Here is a 20,569-nt window from a genome sequence, read left to right on the forward strand (position 1 = left end):
CCCAACTGGTAGACGGTTCCTTTTCCCCCAGATCAATGAAGAAGGGAGAACTTGATTCTTCCGAAGAACCGGCTTGTTGTGACAACCAAGGTCTGAACATTGTCCCACTTCCCTCATCGGGTTCCTCTCTGTTCATCATGGGGTTGTTGGGATAAAGGTGGGTTTGAGACGCGCGGGTACTCTTGATGCGAAAGGATATGGATCTAGAAGCCGAGATCAAAGCGTTAGTTCAAGATAAGAGCCCTTACGAACCAAGGCTACACTTGCCACTCATACTAAGACACGTCAAGTAAAAAAGCTATTTGTATTTTCCAACCAAAAAGGATAATATTCCATATATGAATTGACATAATTAACTATATTATTATACAAATAATAAAAACATTATTTCAATCATAAAATAAACATATAACCTTTATTTTAGTTTGTAATTGTAACAACAATTTCTTAGTGTTTCTTTTGTAATCGATCACTAAATTACATACATAGTAAAATTAATCTTTTTACTACTTAAATATTCATCCATTGCACAATATTAACCATGTGTCTTTTAGCTAGTAAATACCTTTTTTTAGATGTATAAAGTAACATTAAATATTATATTACAAACTCACAAATTAAAATCATTCTAGGATGAAAGTACCAGGGTATCCCCAACTATATGACTACAAATGTTACACCAATTACTTGTAAAATGATTTAACGGTTATTTGTGCTAGTCGTTTTATTCTAAAACACTATATTAAACACGACGCATGAAACGTGTCACGTCAGTAATAACTCGTAACTTAATTTCTTTGCATTTTTGTCACCACATGATCCCTCTTATGTACTTTCGTTTTCATTTTTAGTTAATCTAAGATTTTTCTAGTATATGTTTATAAAAGATATCTTGTTTTATGTGATGCATATTGAAACCAAGTATGAGAAGGAATTTAAGATCATCAATAACCTTTGAATTTTCATTTTATCAAGTTATGTCATTCTTAATATTCAAAAAGAATTTTCTACTTATGGTTTTAATTATACAAGGTAGCTACTAATCTATTATATTACTATATATGTGTATACTTTCTTATTTGAATCGTCATAAATATCCCATTATCATGCAATAAGGGATGTAAACGAGTCAAACTAGTTTGACTCGTTTCGAGCTCTTAAAGCTTGAGCTTAGCGACTTTGGTTACACGACTTCGGTTGCACGTGTTTAAATGATTGGTACGCGTCACTGACATTGTTATGTGTTTGACGTTGCGTTACTTGCGTACCGACACTGGTTACATGTGTACCCACACTGGCACGTTACGTGTGTACTAACACTTATTACGCGCATGTTGCCACATTTGGCGCGTACTAGCGTCGGGTTGGGCATATTAGTAAAAGAATAAACGTTGATAGCCTATTAGTGGGACCTCAAACCCATAATGACCCGAACCGCATAAAAAAGGGCTAAAAATTGGATATTGATCTCCCATGTTTGGTTATGCATTCTAGCATTTCGTATGATCAACCTGTTTTTACCCACATTCATTCTAATCTAAACCAAAATAACGTTTTTTTAAAGTTGGCATGTATTGCCATTCTAACTCTCACACGTTCTTACCCGACATACCACCCGAACCGACCCACCCATTTTGCAATATCTACTTTTCAGTTTTCATGAGTCGATCTCAAATAGCACACACTCGACTTGACTTGTTTATGACCAAAAAGATATGAAGTTGGAGTAGAGATTAGCGTTTATATTACCAACACCGAATTCGATACCGAGTTTTGAGTTTTCGGTACCGGTACAATTTTTTTCTGAATTTTGCATGAATACTGTTACCGAACCGAACATTTCGACGTCAATACCAAATATTTTCAAGTTTTTAAATTGGGATTTTCGGGATCGGTACTGGTAATACCCCGAGCTTCGCAAATGGAAAAGAACAAGGGGCAAAATGGTAAAAAAAAAGGTGTGAGGATGGAGGAAGGAAGATGCGTGGTGGAGGACCACTCTTTCTATATAAATAACAACTAATAATATTATAATTATTATTATTCATTCCACAGCATCTGTTTATATATTTTCATTTCATTTCTTCATCATCATCTGCAAGCAATTGAACCCTGTAAACAATGGCCGATCAACTCACAGACGATCAGATCTCAGAATTCAAGGAGGCTTTCAGCCTATTCGATAAGGACGGAGATGGTTAGCTTGCTTTATCTCATCTTTATTATTATTATTATTATTATTATTATTATTATTATTATTATTATTATTATTATTATTACTTATTGTTGTTTTTAACGCCTGACAAACCCTAACACTATTATTATTATTAGATCCATCTATTGTTATTATTATTATTATTGTTGACCTAATTTTCTGATTTAGGGTTATTTAGGATCAATTTTAATTGGTGGTTAAATTATGCCTGTTTTTTGTGAATAATATTGTAGATTTGAAGGAGAAAACCTTAGGTTATTGGTATCATGTTAGATCTGTTTGTTTTGTAATTGTTTTAGGGCTTGTGTAGAAGATTAGTTTAACTAGTGGGGTGAAAATAAGCCGTGCTACTCGAGATTGGATCGAGAAAGTCGAGTTTTTTCAAGTTGGAGACTCAAATAAAGCTCGAGTCTTGTATGCGAAGCTCGTTCAGGCTTGTTGAGCGTTAACAAGCCTTGTGTATTTTCAAGCTTTGGCTTGTTTACGGTGACCTCGACTCGAGTCGAGCTTAGTCTCGTTTAAGGTTTTATTAAAATTCATAAACATTATTAAAAATGTGAAAATGTTAATTAATAAATTGTATATGAGCCGGGCCTTAGCTTGAATAAATACTCATGGCCTGATATCGAGCTTTAGAAAAAGAGCACGAAACGAGTCGAGCTCGTGCTCTTGTAAGTCAAAAACTACTCATGAGCTGAGATTGAGCTTTTGAAAAAGAGCTCGAAACGAGCTGAGCTCAAGCTTTTGTAAATCAAAACGTGTCAAGTTCAAGCCTATTCGAGCGCAGGCTTGGATTGTTTACACTTCTAAGTTTTAACCTAGTTGCTTATTATGATTTGGATGATTGTTTTAGAGCTGATTTTAGGCGATAAAAGATTAGTGTAACCTAGTTGCTTGTAACTATTTGGATGATTGGCTTAGGGTTTGTTTTAAGATAAAAATACAACCTTTTTTTACCTAAATCAATTCATTTGTATGCAGGTTGTATTACTACTAAGGAACTTGGAACAGTGATGAGATCTCTTGGACAAAATCCAACAGAAGCTGAGCTTCAAGATATGATCAACGAGGTTGATGCTGATGGGAACGGGACCATCGATTTCCCTGAGTTTCTTAATCTGATGGCCCGTAAGATGAAAGACACTGATTCTGAGGAAGAACTGAAGGAAGCTTTCAGGGTTTTCGATAAGGACCAAAACGGTTTCATTTCTGCAGCTGAGTTGCGTCATGTGATGACCAATCTTGGCGAGAAGCTTACCGATGAGGAAGTTGACGAGATGATTCGTGAGGCTGATGTGGACGGTGATGGCCAGATCAACTACGAGGAGTTTGTCAAGGTCATGATGGCCAAGTAAGAATCTTTGTGTCTGGAAATTGGATTTTAAAAATATTTGCGGTTATGATTCGTTTTCTGGTGTTTTAGTGTTTTGTTGGGTGTTTCGGTTGAAGTATTATTAACTACTTGTTTTCGCTGTATTTTGTTGGGTAGCTTGCATTAGTTTCTTGTTATTTGTTATAAACCTAGAACAATTTGGAGTCTTTTGTTTCTATTTTTCTATCAATCTGAGTTGTCTTTCATTATTATTGTTTTTAATTTGTTAATATTATGGATGCATATTATTGTCTTAATCATTGGTGTGACCTACTTAGCATGTTGTGATAGTCTGGCTTTGTTTGCTGGAAGGGAGCCAAATTGAACTGGCGAGGCTCGAGCGTATCTTGAGGGATTTTATGTTAAGGTTTTATTCAACTCAATAACATAAGTGATGTTCATGATGCATGCTTGAATTTGGTTAAAGAGGCTTAAAATTTGGTTAGATGTGACGAGTCAAAAATTAATGGATTGGGTATGCTTGATTATGTGTTTAGACACATGAGTTTGCGATACTGTTAGGGACGGCTCAACGTTTTTGAGGGATTGAGGTGAGATACATCTGGGCTCTCTTCCAAATGTCATTGTTATAAACAGTGCACACTGCACACCATTCAGCTAATTGTATTGATCGTGGAATATATTGAGGAAAAGGAATGAGACTATTTGTGAGTTAAGGCAGATGTGCTCGTTAAAACAGTTAACAGTCCAATCGAGTGAGCCGTTTCAAGCAGATCGATACAGTCCAGTCCTACTTTATGTAATTGTTAAACTTGATAAACCACATTAACCATAAATATGAGTATAATTCTTTGATATTTTAAGAAAAACTCGCATAGATGTCAAGTATAATTGTTTAATAAAGAATGTTGGGCCGACCCTGACTACCACTTATCTTTAGGAAGTGTGTTAAACAATTGACGAAAAGCGTATGTAAGAAGTGCTTACACCTTTCTCGGCCTCATATTGGTTGGATTTGAGCCCATTCCCTGATAAGTCGAACACAACATGAAACTAGTGAGCTTCTAATATGTGATGTTAAAACAAATAGATGGTCCTTGGGATTCAAGGGCGTGCGCTGGTTTCAAATATATGACGTGAAACAAATGGATGGTCCTCGTGGATTCAAGGACGTTGCACGACGCTCATTAGCCAAGTCCACAAGTAAATTATAGCAATTTTAACCCATTAGGTGGTTTGGCATGTTGGTGTTCTAGATCTTATTGGTTGACACAATGTTGCAAGAAGTTGGATGCTCCACTTGAGCCGAAATCACACGACTCATAATCCGAGACATGACATTGCTCATATTGTATATTCCACAACTAACATACTATATATGTTCGAAATGATAAACTCTTAAGTGTTCACGCTCGGCTATTTACATTTATTTTTTGGGTGTTTGGACTAAATAAAATCTTAGCTCAAAACTTCAAAATAAAGTCAACAAAAAGACATGTATTATACTGTTACCTACAACAATTGAGTTCCTTAAAATCCACATTGTTTCCAGCTTACTTTCAATTTGGATGCCATCAAACAAACCACAACATTGTTTTCCAGCTTTTACTTAATCACTACATCAGAAACCTTACCCAACTCACCTACATAACAAGTGTGAATGGATAATATTATACACAGCTTCATTATCAAAACCTGCATATCATACAAACTCAACAACAAACCACCACCTTTGCCGCCTTCGTTTTACCGTATAACAGAACCATTTCGATAAACTAAAAGAAAACAATCAAGTTCTCTGTCTTACCCTCCTGCTACTATTTTCATCACCGCCATCTGAAAGCTGAGCACAAACGCTCATTGTTTTACTACCAGCGCCACCACCACCACCGCTGCTATAGCCGTCTTCACAACCAGCCACCGTCTTTAGAATCTCTGATTGCAATGCTGGATGGTTGGCTTTCAGATACTCGAACCCATCTGATCGCATAACACCTGCCATTTGTACTAGAGATTTAATAAGATAGCATCAAGATAGATAATTATCAAATGTATACCAATAAGATAAAGCACGGCCCAAATTCCAAAAATTAGTAAGTTAATATTTTCAACTCTAATTTTACTAATTAATGTGATAAACCTTAGGAAAAACTGCACAAAATACAAAAGAACTGGTCATTTTCCATTAAACTTTTTCCTGGTTTTAGAAACTAACTAGGTGCAAAAAATAAACCAATTACTTTTAATTACAGATTTTAGCAATTAAGTTACTTTTTTATCATCGATTGTAGCAGCAGATGATGTGCCAACCAGCACCTGGTCATTTTTTGCTATTAGTTTAAATAAAAGCTACATGGGATATGACGTCACAATCTGAGTTGACAAGCATATTTTGCATATGTGCCATATGATGTGGCAGCAATTTACAGATAAATTTAATTAAAATGAGGTTAATTTCCAAATTCGCTATTAAATCATGAGTTGGTTCCCATTTTGCACCTAAATTAAAGTTGGTTGTTAAGATCATGAATAAGTGTAAAGTTTGTGCAATTTGCCCAAAAGATAGAAATAAATGAAAGTTATAAAACGATTCAAGAGGTTGTATGCAATGAAATATACTTGAAAGAAATTTAACCCATTTGACCGATTTGACTGATTCCACTTGTAACTGTCTAAATCTTTTAACCCATTTTAAGATAATAAAAGACAATCCAGATCAGCTCATTCATAAGTAAATAAGTCGCTAGGGTTGCATCTAAAACCTAAGTAGACGAACCCAATTCATATGATAGGAAGATCACTTTTGTCATAAAGCTTAAGAAGTTTATTGATATTGATAAAAGTAGTTAAAAACAAGCAAGATGATTACAGTGCATTTAACCGACACTAGAACATTGAACCGACAGGTAATATTAACAATATATTAATTGTAACGCCAGCCTACATACCTGCAAGGTTTTCTGAAGCAAATCTAAGGCAAATAGCTTTGAGCTCCATAGCATGATAAGTATCTGCAAGCGCTAGAATTCGGCCGACAGAATTTACAGATATATCCTTGCAGATACGGGACTCACACATTCGTTTGAGTCTACACAAATCATACTCATCAGCAGCAGCTAACAACTTGGCTGATAATGTATCCACCACATGGGATTCACTAGATGGGCTAGAAGGCGCCAGCTCATCTTCATCGAGGTCATCTCTGTAAATGAAGTGGAGCATCGCCTGTTGAACAATAGACAAGGGTAAAACGGGACCATTGACTTACAACATTTATAACAAAGATAATCAAGGGTAAAACGGGAAAATTAGTAGATGAATTAGAAAGTTTGTAAGCATTACCTTGAAAACCCTAGGGTCCATATCAGTGATAACAATCTCTTGATCATCTCCATCTTCCCCAAAAAAATTAGACCGAAAAACAGGGGATCTAGTAGCCAATACCAACTTATGGGCATGAAATATTTCACCAGCAACATTAAAGGTTACATCTGAAGCTTCCATATTTTCAAGCAACATGCCAAAATTTAAACCGATATCAGATTCTGGGACCTGAATGGAATGTAACCTAGGGCAATGTGTTGAAGAAACCACCACTCCAACAGTACAATTAATTTTCAAGCAGTCATCCTTGAGATAATCTGACGTTTCAAGTAAAGCTCGCCGATAAAAACGCTTGTAACCCCTTTACAAATACATTATGAATTGAGTTAAATTTGTGGAAAATAATTTGTATAAAACATATATGAACTTTGTATATAAATGTATCGAAGTAAATAACTTTAAAACGAATGGTCAAACATCTTTCCACACGATAAATCCAGTTTGCACAGCTCAAGAAATAACCAAGAGGATACACACAAGTCACATTTAGCCAGTACAAGTGCAAATAAATTGATAGGTATTATAAGAGAATAAAAAAGTAAACTTGGTGATAGTGTATAATCACAAATCACAACTCTAAAGCAATCAATATTCACTACCTCTAAACAAGACAACTGATTAACATAAGACCAAGTACTGTAACTTTTAGGGATGCAAACGAGCCGACCCACTTGCGAGGTACTCGAGATTGGATCGATAAAAAGCTCGAAACGAGCAAAGCTTTGTTGAGCCCGGGCCTCAAATAAAGCCCGTTTAGTTATTGAGCATGAGCTCGAGCCTTCTATTAGAATATCGCTTAGGCTCATTGAGCCTTAAGACCCTCGTGTACTTTAATGTTTTAACTCTTTTGGGCGTGTATTTATTAATTTCACAACGCACAGCCGAGCTTTGGTTCATTTAAGATACTGCATACGAGCTCGAGCAAAACATAGGCTCATTTAAGGTTTTTCTCAGCATATAAAACAATTAAAAATGTATATTAATTCATTAATAAATATTAAACAAGGCTAGCCCGAACTGAGCTAAGAAAAATGACTCACAAGTGCTCGAGCTTTAAAATAAGATCTCGAAACGAGCCGAGCTCGAAGCTCTCGTAGATCAAAACGAGCAGATCTTGGGTTTGGCTAGGCTAGGCTAGGCTCATTTGCACCCTTAATAACTTCTATTAAAGCAAATATGCCCCCATTATGATTTATGCAAACTGATCCAAAAACCCCAACAAAATATGGTAAGAGATAATGTAATTGAACAAGTATTAGCTAAATGTAAAGATCTAGGAGCAAGCAGATGCTTTGAAAGCAACACATCAAGCAGTTATACAATATGCACAAAACCAATTCAAGCCCCTTGGCCCCCTACCACATGCTGCCTCTATATTTCAATGTATACACATAAACATGAACAAGGCCTTGTTGGCTTGTTCGGTTCGTTTACAGCCCTAAAGATTGGAGATTATGTAATATCACAATTCACAAATCTCAACTCTAAAGCAATCACTGCCTCAAACAAGATAACTAATCAACGAAAAACAAAGTACTATAACATCTATGCAAGCAAATATCTTCCCATTATGCATTAAACTACTCCGAAAAACCTAACAAATAACACCAACAGAAAATAAAATTGCACAAGTATTAGCTAAATCTAGAGAATAGAGATCTAGAATCAAAGCAACACATCAAACAATTACACAATATACAAAAACTCAATTCAAAACCCTACATTAACTCAAGACTTGTACGGGAAGGTCGTTTAGGCTCGTCGAGCCTTAACGACCCTCTTGTACTTTAGTGTTTCAACTCTTTTGCATCTATGTATTAACTTCACACTGCACAGACGAGCTTTGGCTCGTTTAAGGTACTGCGTACGAGCTCAAGCCACGCTTAGGCTCAATTAAGGTTCTCCACACTTAAAAATGCATATTAACTAATTAATAAATAGCAAACAAGCCAAGCCCGAGCCGAGCTTGAACTTTAAAATAAGAGTTCAAATCAAGCCGAGCTCGGGCTCAGCTCGGCTCGTTTGCACCCCTAATAATTAACTTCTATGCAAGCAAATATCTTCCCATTGCGCATTAAACTCATCCAAAAACCTAACAGATTACACCAATTGCAAAATACTAGCTAAATCTAGAGTTCATAACACTACCAAGTACCAAAGCAATACATCAAACAACAATTACACAATATGCACAAACTCAATTCAAACCCCTCCCACACACTGGCTTGTTTAAGATACTGCATACGAGCTAGAGACGAGCTTAGGGTCACTTAAGGTTTTTCTCAACATATAAAACACTTAAAAATGCATAAAAACTAATTAACAAATAATAAACGAGCCAAGCTCGAGCTCTCATAGATCAAAATGAGCCGACTTCGGGCTTGGCTCAGCTCAGCTCGCTTGCACCCCTAATAACTTCTATACAAGCAAATAGTTTCCCATTACGCGTTAAACCAACCCCAAAACCTAATAAATTATGCCAACAGAAAAAAAAAGCACAAATAGTCAAATACTATCTAAATCCCGAGACCTAGAATCAAAGCAACACATCAAACAACAATTACACAAAATGCACAAGCTCAAGCTCGGGCTCAGCTCGGCTCGTTTGCACCCCTGATATTAGCTTCTATGCAAGCAAATATCTCCCCATTACGCGTTAAACTAATCCGCACAAATATTATTAGCTAAATCTAAAGATCATAAACCCGTACCACATACTGCCTCTATACTTCAACGTATACGGGCCGCTCTCCAACGCCCGATCGAAATGACTATGCACCTTATGCTTCTCCTTGCCACTCTGGTCCACCAAAGTCAACTCAAACAACGCCCGGACATCGGAACCCTCACTCGTAAGCGCGATAAACAACGAGACGTATGTCGAGTTGTCCTCGGGGTTCTTGCCGTCCGGGTAGAAGTATACCGCCCACTGGTAACCGCCAACGTTGAAATTTTCACTGGCTATGTGTTTACCAACGCCCATGCCTTTGGCTAACGAGTAGCCGTTGATTATTAGCTGGTGGGACCCGTTGATTGTTTCGGTTATTGATTGTGAGGTGCTTTCGGACATTGCTATTCGGTTATTATTATTATTATTATTATTATTATTATTGGATTCTAGGGTTAGGGTTTGTGAAATTGAAATTGGGATTACAGTCCAGATGATGATGATGATGATGATGATGAATGGACTTTTCTTTTTTTATAAGTTTATAATGTTTTAAGTTATTGGCTCGGTTGGTATCGGCTCGGTGATTGTTGGATTAGTTTATTATGGGTGTAAACGAGTTAAGCTGAGTCTGAGCTTAACAAGGCTCGAGCTCTGCTCGTTTAATTTACACACAGTCTGGCTTGTTTCGATCTCCCTTTTCAGAGCTTGAGCTTAGTTTGCGGATAGTTTTTCGAGCTCGAGCTCGGCTCGTTTACTATTTCGTAACTAATTTTTATATTATTATTATATATTTTTTTGTAAAATTTTATAGATAACATAATATGTATTATTTGGTTAATTTGTCATAATATTAAATAGATTAATTAATAGTTATTAAATATATATAAATATGTATTATAAAAATTTATATTTTTTAACAGGCTCGAGCTCAATAAGTGAAGCTCGAACTTGTTTGTTAAACGAGCTTACTTATAGGCTTGAGATCGGGCTCGGGCTCGTTTAAGACCGGCTCGATCAAGGTTTTTTACAAGTCAATCTCGTGTAGCTCGTAAACAGCTTGTCTCATTGCACCCCTATTATATTGTGTTGTGTTGGTAATGGTCATGTTTGTTAGTTTCATAAAATTAGTTATATTATTTTTCATCTAGACACCTTGTTTATTCTTTTTTATTTATTTTTTCAAATCTTGTCATTTCCCTTTTCTTTTGAAACGTTAATTCATGGACAATTTCATCTACCCATAATACTAAAAGACAAATAAATAATAGATAATAATTTTTATTTAAACGAGTTAATTCAAGCCTTTTTACGAGCTGAGCTAAAGCTCAAATTTCAGCTTGTTAAGAATACAAGTATAGCCGAGTTGACTTGTTTACTTTCAAACTCGAACCCAAACCAGAGATAGTTTGACTTTGTCGTTAAAAATGAATAATGTATACATCTACAAATAGTGAAATAGACTTTACATTATTTAGATAGAAATAAATGTCGGATATCATTGAGTGCAAATACTTTTTTTTTCTTCGAACGGTGACTTTCTCAGTTAAGGGTAATCACAACTCCTACGAGAGGAGTCCCACCACCCCACTCAGGCCAGACTGTGTTGTCTAAGCCGGATTCACGCTGGCATCCGAGTTTGACTTGGGCGTTCCTGGTAAAACCCGACAGCCCCAACCCGCCCGAAGGCACGACAGTCGAGTTAACCAGAACGAGTCTGGAAACAAACCGTAAAATCCAGGCGGCATCGGGATTCGAACCCAGGCCAAAGGCCGGGTCATCCATCATTTGCCATGTGAAATGACCACTCCAATGGAGTGCAAATACTTTCTAGTTGCTTCAATACACAAGATTGGCTATAAATAATTATGAAAACATCCATCATTTGCCATGTGAAATGACCACTCCAATGGAGTGCAAATACTTTCTAGTTGCTTCAATACACAAGATTGGGTATAAATAATTATGAAAATAAGAGAAATTTTTAATAAATAAATACATATTATAGTTGATAATGTTATATTCACAATTTAGGTATTAATGTTATATTAATGTATTAATAATTTATAGAACTTTTATAAAATTAACAAGAAATGAAGTCATTGTCCAACAACCCAACTGCGCAAAGCTCGGCCTGAATGAGAAAATGACCCGTTTCAACCACAATCTTTTTACCAAACAGACTCGTAATATAACAAATACAATTACGTACGAATTGTGATTTTATTAAATAGATAATCCTTATCCCAGTGAACAAACACCTCATCAACATGAAGACCCAATGGAATTTGGTACAAATGTCCTATTATATATCTGCATTTTGTAGATACAATGTTTACAAACTGTTCAATTAGAACATGCAGATCCTGCATCATGTCCTTCATGGCTGTATTGCTTCTGGTTATCTCAGCAACAGGCTAACAGCAGATCCAGTACAAAACTCCAGTGCTTACTTTTAGAAACTATGATATACGCATTGTCGAAATTAAACTGCAACTACCAAACATCATTAAACTACCAACAAATGAACACCAAACGGAATTTGTAAGTAGAAACTTCATTTGTCATCCCACAATTACTCTTAGTTTCATTCTCAAGAGCACAAGCTAGGGTCGTCCAATAATTCTTTTGGCACAAGCTTACCTAACAACTTAAGCATGCTTCTGTTTAATGAACCAGCTGCAACTCCATCAATTAACATAGATACGGTAGTAGCATCAAGAGAGTAACCTCTATCATCCATTTCATGTAAAAGCATCTCAGCATCATCATAATGTTCGTTCCTTAGGTATCCTTGGAGTAAAACACAATAAGTAACATTATCCGGCGGACAACCACACTCTTCCATTCTAAGAAACAACAACTTCGCTTCCCCCAATAGACCTTCCCGACAAAAACCACTAATCATCACATTACATGTCCTAACTTCAGGTTGCAAACCTTTATCACATAGGCCACGGAAAAAAACCCTTGCAATGTCAACTTTCCCACATTTTCCTAAACCATCAACGAGGATATTGTAAACAACAATATCAGAATTTAGCTTGCTATCACCCATCAATTGGAACAAAGAGAGCGCATCTTCTACCTTATGGTTGTTGCAAAGGCCCTCTAAAACTATTCGATAAGTGTACTGGTTTGGAATTTGGCCTTGTGCATTCATCTCATCGAAGAGTTTGCGTGCAGCTACACAACGCCCAACCTTAAACAATCCATGTAACATGGTGTTGTAAGTAACCATATCGGGTTTTAAACCTTGATCCGTCATCTCACAAAATATCTGCATAGCCTGTTCTGTATTCCGATTCTTGCAATATCCGTTTAGTAAACTATTGTATGTGACAATATTAGGAACAAGATCTCTAAGTGTCATTGAATCAAATATTTCCCTTGCTTTGATCATTTCACCTCGCAGACAGTAACCATCAATAAGCGAATTGTATGTAAATGTGTCTGGAAGCTTACCCCTCTCAAACATGGTGTTTATAACAGCCTCGGCTTCATCAACTTTACCTTCCTTGCAAAACGCATCAACTAACGTGTTAAACGTTAGCACATTTGGAGAAATCTTTTCGTCCTCCATTTCTTTTAGCATCTTTGAGGCCTCATCCCAACGACCTAACTTACAAAGCCCATTTATCATACAATTATAAGTGATGACATTTGGCATAATTCTTTTTTCAAGCACCATTTCTTTAAAGAGCTTAAAAGCATCATCTATCATTTTATCCTTGCAAAGACTATCAATGATGGTGTTATATGTAACAATATCAGGCCTGCATTTTTCCTGTTCCATTAGCCTGAGCAGAGCAATTGCGGTAACGTTATTACCAAACTTGCAAAGCCCTTTAATCATTGTACTATACATAACAACATTCGGTTCGCAAAGCTTTTGTTTAATGAGCTTCTTGAAAAACATTTTTGCTTTAAGTATCCTGTCTTCAATGACGAGTCCGTCTAAGAGTGCATTGAATATGACCACATCTGGAGCAATAGCCCGCCTGAAGCAAGATCCTAGGAGTGCAAAACTGTCTTTGGTGCGATGCAACTGACAACAACACTTGATTGCAATGCTGATGGAGTATTCATCAACCGGGACACCAATTGCACACATTTGGTTGAAAAGATCATGACAAGTAGCAAAATGTTTCATTTTGGTAACAGCATTCAACAACTGAGTGAAGTTAACAACCGAGGGCAGCGGGTGTCTTTGAGACATTTCATCGAACAGGTGGAGGGCATCATTCAAGTTCTCAATCATGAATCGATTTGAGTGATAACTGGATTTTAAACCTAAATGGAAAGATGAAAAGGAGGTAATGTTACCTCTGAAAGCAGACTTTGTGAAGCGATTCATCATCATTGTAGCCATCTTCAACAGTGACTGACTCTCCTGGAATTCATTGTAGCCGCTCGCAAGCCACTTAAGATCGGATTGACTTATATATTTTTCCGAATTTCAGACTAATGTTTCAGGATTTTTGATCAGAGTTAGGATACGAGTCGATTGATGTCATTCTTAGCTCAAAACAGTAATCTAAACAACTTGATTTTTGTTAATTGGAAGTTCAAACACCCGAATTTAACACATTGTTTCATCGTTTCGAAGCACCTTTTTGAACTGAATTTTACATCAATCGATTCGTATCTTCTGATCAAAAGTCCTAAAACATAAGTTTGAAATTCAGAAAAAAGTATAACCTTGTTAAGTTCTTTAACGAGAGACCATTGGGGCCAACTTGTTTAAATTTGGGACGCTAACGACGATAAAATGAACAAAGATTATTATCGGTCAATAGGGATTATTAAAATCCAATCAACCTTTTTTTTCTGTTCTTTTTTACTTTTATCCAACGTTACAAAATAATTTTACATTGTCTTTATAACTATTTATTATATACGTTTTAGTTTTAAATTTTTATGTATAGAAATAATGTATATATTTAGTTATTTTTATCTTAAATACATCAAGTAAAAATTATATAGATAAAATGCTTGTGTGTGTGACATTTCACACACAAAGACTTATTAGAAAGGCTATAACTATCGGCCTATCGGGAATGCTGCCTTTTGGAAGGAGGCAATCAATGACGATACGATGTTATGTTTATACACAACCAAAAATGATGATATGATGGCATATTATACAATGCAAGAGAACACTAAAAGCCTTGAATTCTCTTTTTACGTGGAATAAAATCATAAATATATGCCATGACCGTACAAATGGAAGCGCCTATTCTACGAGACTTGTAATTAAAATGCGCGAATATGCGTATGTCACATCCAATGTTTCTTTAATTCAGCTAGGTTGAACCTGTTAGTCAAAGTCAAAATCATCATCAATTTTGACCGGATGATATCATCCATAAAGACCAGTCAGTCTGCATAAGTACCACCACACTTTGACTTGCATTCCATTTTCTCCAATTCACAGCAGTAGCTTCTTAAAAGAGCTCATGGTTTTGACTTTAACTTTGGCCTGCAATTTCAAGCACTGCATCATATTTCTCAAAAATTCCCAAATTACCCTTCATGTCACAAAACAATTTCAACAACACATTACCCACCCTTACTGTGATCCGGTTACATGAAACTGCGTTGACTGCTCATAACCCGTTTTGACTTTTTACACCGTTCAACCCGACCTTGTGAATACGTCTTTAGACAATACTTGTGAATACGAACAGTAAAACTTTCATTCAGGCATAAATCTGCCGGGTAATAATGATGCAATGTCGCTTCATATACCACAAGTTTATAATGTTTTTAAGTTATTATTAAAGGCTTGTTTGAAATCAGCTCGACTATAAACAGATCGATCCGAGCTGACTTGGTTTGTAAACGAGTCAAATTTTAAGTTAAATAAATTTGCTTATATGATTCGCTCAACTTAAATTCAAATTTTAATGTCTATAGATTAATCAAAAGTCCATTTTAAATAAGTCTATGATTACTGAACCCCTAGAGATCATTATTGAATAAATATTAAGTATTAATTTTAACTTAAATGAGTTGGCTTGAGCTCAGTTTTAGCTAAAATTTCAAATGCAAGAGCATATTACTTCACAACAGAAGTTTATATCAGTCAAAATTATAACCAGAAAGTTACATCAAACATACATGAACAACTAGAAATGCAACAAAGCATATTACTTCAAAACAATACATCCTGTTGGGGTTATACCCTTTCTTCTATGTAAGATAACTCAACAAAGAATTTTAATATTACCCGGGCCCCATGGACTATTTTGGTTGCTAGAAATTTGGTGCATATCTCATCCAACAATTACAACTTCAGTTGCCCTCCGACGCACAAGCTAGGGTCGTCCAACAACTCTTTTGGCACAAGCTTACCTATCAACTTAAGCATACTTCTACTTAAAGAACCAGCTGCAATTCCATCTATTAACAACGATACGGTCGTAGCATCAAGAGAGTAACCTCTACCATCCATTTCCTTTAAAAGCATCTCAACATCATCATAATGCTTGTTCCTTAGGTATCCTTGGAGAAGAACACAGTAGGTAACATTATCTGGTGGGCACCCACTCTCTTCCATTCTATGAAACAAGTCTTTTGCATCCTGCAATAGACCTTCCCGACAAAAGCCACTAATCATCAAATTATATGTCCTAACATCATATTGCAAACCTTTATCAATTATGTCACCAAAAAGATTCCTTGCAATGTGAAATTTCCCAACTTTTCCCGCCCCGTCAATGAGGATAGTGTAAACAACAATATTAGAATTTAGCTTGCTATCACCCATCAACTGGAACAAAGAGAGCGCATCTTCTAGTAGATTGTTGTTGCAAAGACCCTCTAATATTATTCCATAAGTGCACTCGTTTGGAATTTGGCCTTGCGCATGCATCTTATCGAAGAGTTTGCGTGCAGCTACACAACGGCCAACCAGAAACAATCCTTGTAACATGGTGTTGTAAGTGACCACATCGGGTTTTAAACCTACATCTGTCATTTCCCGAAATATTTTCATAGCCTTTTCTATATTCAAAATTTTGCAATAGCCGTTCAGTAAACTATTGTAAGTAAAAACATCAGGGGAGAGACCTTTAAGAGTCACTGAATCAAAAATTTCCATTGCTCTAACCATGTCACCTCGCAGACAGTAACCATCAATAAGTGAATTGTATGTCACTATGTTTGGAAGCTTACCTCTCTCACCCATGATGTTGAAAATAGCCTCAGCTTCTTCAACTTTGCCTTCCTTGCAAAACGCATCAACTAATGCAGTAAAGGTTTGCACATTTGGAGAAATCTTCTCATCCTCCATCTCTTTTAGCAACCTTAAGACTTCATCCCAACGACCTAACTTAGAAAGACCACATATTAAAGAGGTGTAGGTGATGACATCTGGCATAATTCTTTTTTCAAACACCATTTCTTTAAAGAGCTTGAAAGCATCATCTATCATTTGATCCTTCAAAAGACTATCAATGATGGTGCTATACGTAACAACATTAGGCCTGCACTCTTTTTGTTCCATTAGCCTGAGCAGAGCAATTGCGGTAACGTTATTACCGAACTTGCAAAGCCCTTTAATCATTGTGTTGTACATAACCGCATTAGGTTCACAAAGTTTTTGCTTGATGAGCTTCTTGAAAAACATTTCTGCTTGAAGAATCCTATCTTCAACGACGAATCCGTCTAAGAGCGCACTGAATATGTACACATTGGGTGCAATAGCCCGCCTGAAGCAAGATCCAAGGAGTGCAAAACCGTCTTTGGTGCGATGCAACTGGCAACAACACCTGATTGCAATGCTGATGGTGTATTGGTTAACAGGGACACCAATGGAACACATTTGGTTAAAAAGATCAAGAGACGAAGCAAAATGTTTCATTTTGGTAACAAGATGCAACAACTGAGTGAAGTCAACAACAGATGGCAAAGGGTGTCTGAGTGTCATTCTATGGAAGAGATACAAAGCATCATTCAAGTTCCTAACTTTATCGAGCTTAGACCGATGGCTGCGGTCACTATTATCCGAGTGAAAGGAAGCAGGTTTAATAATAATGTGAGTACCAAATTGTGAACATGAGAAAGGGGTAATGTTACATACTCTGGATTTGCTTCAACCTACCAAATACTACCAACTATGAAATGCAGAAAGCATATATCTTGTTATTTGTAGCTGTAAAAGAATCAAAGGTGGAATCTGGTCTTTTGTCTTATTCTGCATTTTAAGTAATAAAAAATGACTTCATTATTTTTTTAAATTTAGTATTACAAAATGATTTTAAGTTTATGTTCTCCATTTTAAAAACCTATAGAGATGGTTATATAGTAATAGTATATGACATGGAAATTGATTCTTTTGGTATTTTTATATTTACACCATCTTGTTTATTTCTATCATTATCACTATCACTAAATTTGAAATATGTCAAGATTAAAATTAGAAAGAATTAGTATTTTTTATGTCTTACGTTTTTGTTCTAAAAGTTTGACATTGTTTGATGATCTAATGTAAATCTTTTGTTATTTAAAATGTGTCCTTTAAGAATTAAAAACAAAAACGTGTGATAAATACGTTAAAAAAAAGTCCAGTCACCTCCTTCTAACCTTATCATAATTTTTACAGAATGAATATACTTTACTGTCAAAATATGCATATGATCTTCTCGAGATGTAGCTCTAATACCAATTGTTGGAATAAACAATTGATACACGAACATGGGATTTTATGGTGGACTATCGCGTTGTCTTTTTCTATTTTTTATCGAATTAAATAAATCCCTTGAGCCGCTTTCAACCCGTTCAATATATATATATATATATATATTAATAAAACAGGTACCAAATCAACTCTTACAAAAGCTGTCAAAACCGCCACGTCTTATAAACATCTATGCAGCCTCTAGAAGCAAGAGACCAAATACGAGAACAAACTTGAATTATCTAAAAGCCTTCACATGTTCAACCCTTTTGCTCTAAGTCTAATTTCTACCATCACAAACTTTCAAATTCCTATAAAGATCCTTATGAAGCTTAAAAACTCACTTCTATACAACCATTTATCAACATAAATTCTATCCATCATCTTTGCATACTTTTACATGTCTTCAAAGCATCACCAATCATTTTAGCCTTCAGGAAGAAATCAAGTCTTTTATTGTTATGTCTAACTAAGCCTAAACGTGCCTCGTGTATCTTAAAATTTTAACTATTCTTCACCTCTATGTATTAATTTCATACTACACAGCTGAGCTCAAGCCGAGTTTTGGTTCGTTTAAGGTACTACCATACTACACACGAGCTTAAAATGAGCTTAGGCTCGTTTAAGGGTTTTCTCAAAATATATGAAATTTAGTGAAAGTACATATACATTAGTAAAAAATTAACAAGCCGAGCTCAAGCCGTCGAAAATCGAACGAGCCTAGTCAAGCTTGGGCTCGGTCGAATCATTGACACTACTTCAAAGTAATCGTTCATGTTAGTGTTGTTTATGTTCGTTTGTCCGTTAGGGTCGTTTATGTTTGTCCTTCCATTGGTGCCCTTTAGCGTCCGGTTATGTCCGATAGTGTTCATTAGTGTCCGTTTGCGTTCGTTTACAATATTAACGAATGGACACGAACGAACATGAACAATCTCAATTCCTAAATGAACGTACACATACACAAATTTTTGTTAAGTAGAGTGTTCGTGAACCGTCTGTTTGTCCGAAAAAAGCTTAATGGACGAACACAAACAAGGTATCGTTAGGTTCGGTTCGTTTACAACCCTACATGAACCAGCTAGAGAACATTCGAATTTTAACTTTTTTACTTAAATATTAAAAACAATATTAGACAATATTTTTGATCTAAACGAGTTAGTTCGAGTTCTATTACGAGCTGAGCTCAAGCTCAATTAAAGCTTGTTAATAATACGAGTTTAGCCGCGTTGACTTGTTTAACCTTAAGCCAAAGATAGCTTGACTGAGTGACTGGCTCTTTAAACAACCCCAAACAAAATATAAACATGCACATATACACTTTTAACAAAGTATTGCAGTCTTGAAATTCATAATTAAAATTAGACAAATAGTTTGTTTTAATCAGCTTAATTTAACTATAAATAAACTCTTTCTTTTTTTTTTACTTTTAATTTGGTTGAATAAAAAAAGATCCATTTTTTCTTTTAAGTCAGCTTTTGACTTGGCTAGGATAAACCTGTTAGTCAAAGTCAAAGTCAAAGTCAAAGTCAAAGTCAAAATCATCATGAACTTTCCCAGGAAGATATTTACCACTTTTTTCTGCATTTTATAGTCCTAAGTAACTGTTAACTTTCTGACAACATCAGCTTTGCATATCTGGTCAAACCCGATGTTGACTTTAACTTTGACCAGCAATTTCAACCACTGCATCATATTTTCAGAAATTCCCAAGTTGCCCTTCATGCCAGGACCATTCCAACATCACACTAACCCACCCTTTATGTTGACATATCAGTCAACTCTTTATATATATAGTTTCCGGAATTCCGATTTTAAATAATATGTTTTTTGTTAAGAAATGACAAACCAGTGTGTGCATCTGCAGGAGTACCAAATGAGTTTTGACTATAACTCGTTTTGACCCAAACCAAATTATTTTATTTCTTAAACAGCCTGTTTTAACCTGAATTCATTTTTTAAAACCGTTTTGACAAACCAGTTAGTTTCCCAAACTTAACTGGATGTGTAAACAGTAAACATATTATCAATGCTCTCCTTTTTTATAAAGGTATAAAAGAGTTTTAAAAAGTTGTAATTCATCAAAACATTTTCTTAATTCTTTTATAACCTTTTTTCTTTATCAGATATCTGTCTATGAAGTTTGCCAAAAATATTTTAAAAAATTAGAAAATGTCATTTCCGTAAGCACAGTTTATTAACTGTTTAGAACAACTTCATATTTCTTCTTAATATTAAAAATAAAATGGCAGTCACAAGTACAGCTGTTCACAAGCCGAACCGAACCAA

The 20,569-nt window shown here is 35.7% G+C and overlaps 3 protein-coding genes across 3 annotated transcripts; 1 reads left to right on the forward strand and 2 right to left on the reverse strand.

The window, feature by feature from the left end:
• Positions 1-2,035: 2,035 nt before the first annotated feature.
• Positions 2,036-3,796, forward strand: LOC143552126 (calmodulin-7). Its single transcript, XM_077042418.1, has 2 exons — positions 2,036-2,197; positions 3,197-3,796. The coding sequence occupies exons 1-2, from the start codon at positions 2,122-2,124 to the stop codon at positions 3,568-3,570; spliced, it is 450 nt and encodes a 149-aa protein (XP_076898533.1). The 5' UTR covers positions 2,036-2,121; the 3' UTR covers positions 3,571-3,796.
• Positions 3,797-4,986: 1,190 nt separating this feature from the next.
• LOC143552119 (BTB/POZ and MATH domain-containing protein 4-like) lies at positions 4,987-10,058 on the reverse strand. The gene is made up of 4 exons (XM_077042410.1): positions 9,644-10,058; positions 6,891-7,233; positions 6,497-6,773; positions 4,987-5,543 (listed from the first exon to the last, which is right to left on the reverse strand). Exons 1-4 carry the CDS (start codon positions 10,000-10,002, stop codon positions 5,338-5,340), a joined length of 1,185 nt encoding a protein of 394 aa, XP_076898525.1. The 5' UTR covers positions 10,003-10,058; the 3' UTR covers positions 4,987-5,337.
• Positions 10,059-12,184: 2,126 nt separating this feature from the next.
• Positions 12,185-17,622, reverse strand: LOC143552102 (uncharacterized). The gene is made up of 3 exons (XM_077042396.1): positions 15,893-17,622; positions 15,724-15,795; positions 12,185-13,993 (listed from the first exon to the last, which is right to left on the reverse strand). Exons 1-3 carry the CDS (start codon positions 17,531-17,533, stop codon positions 12,194-12,196), a joined length of 3,513 nt encoding a protein of 1,170 aa, XP_076898511.1. The 5' UTR covers positions 17,534-17,622; the 3' UTR covers positions 12,185-12,193.
• Between the last annotated feature and the right edge of the window lie 2,947 nt (positions 17,623-20,569).

Source organism: Bidens hawaiensis, unplaced genomic scaffold, assembly GCF_021521415.1.
Source record: "Bidens hawaiensis isolate Kalapana, Puna unplaced genomic scaffold, B.hawaiensis_p1.1 tig00016775_1, whole genome shotgun sequence".
NCBI lineage: Eukaryota > Viridiplantae > Streptophyta > Magnoliopsida > Asterales > Asteraceae > Bidens > Bidens hawaiensis.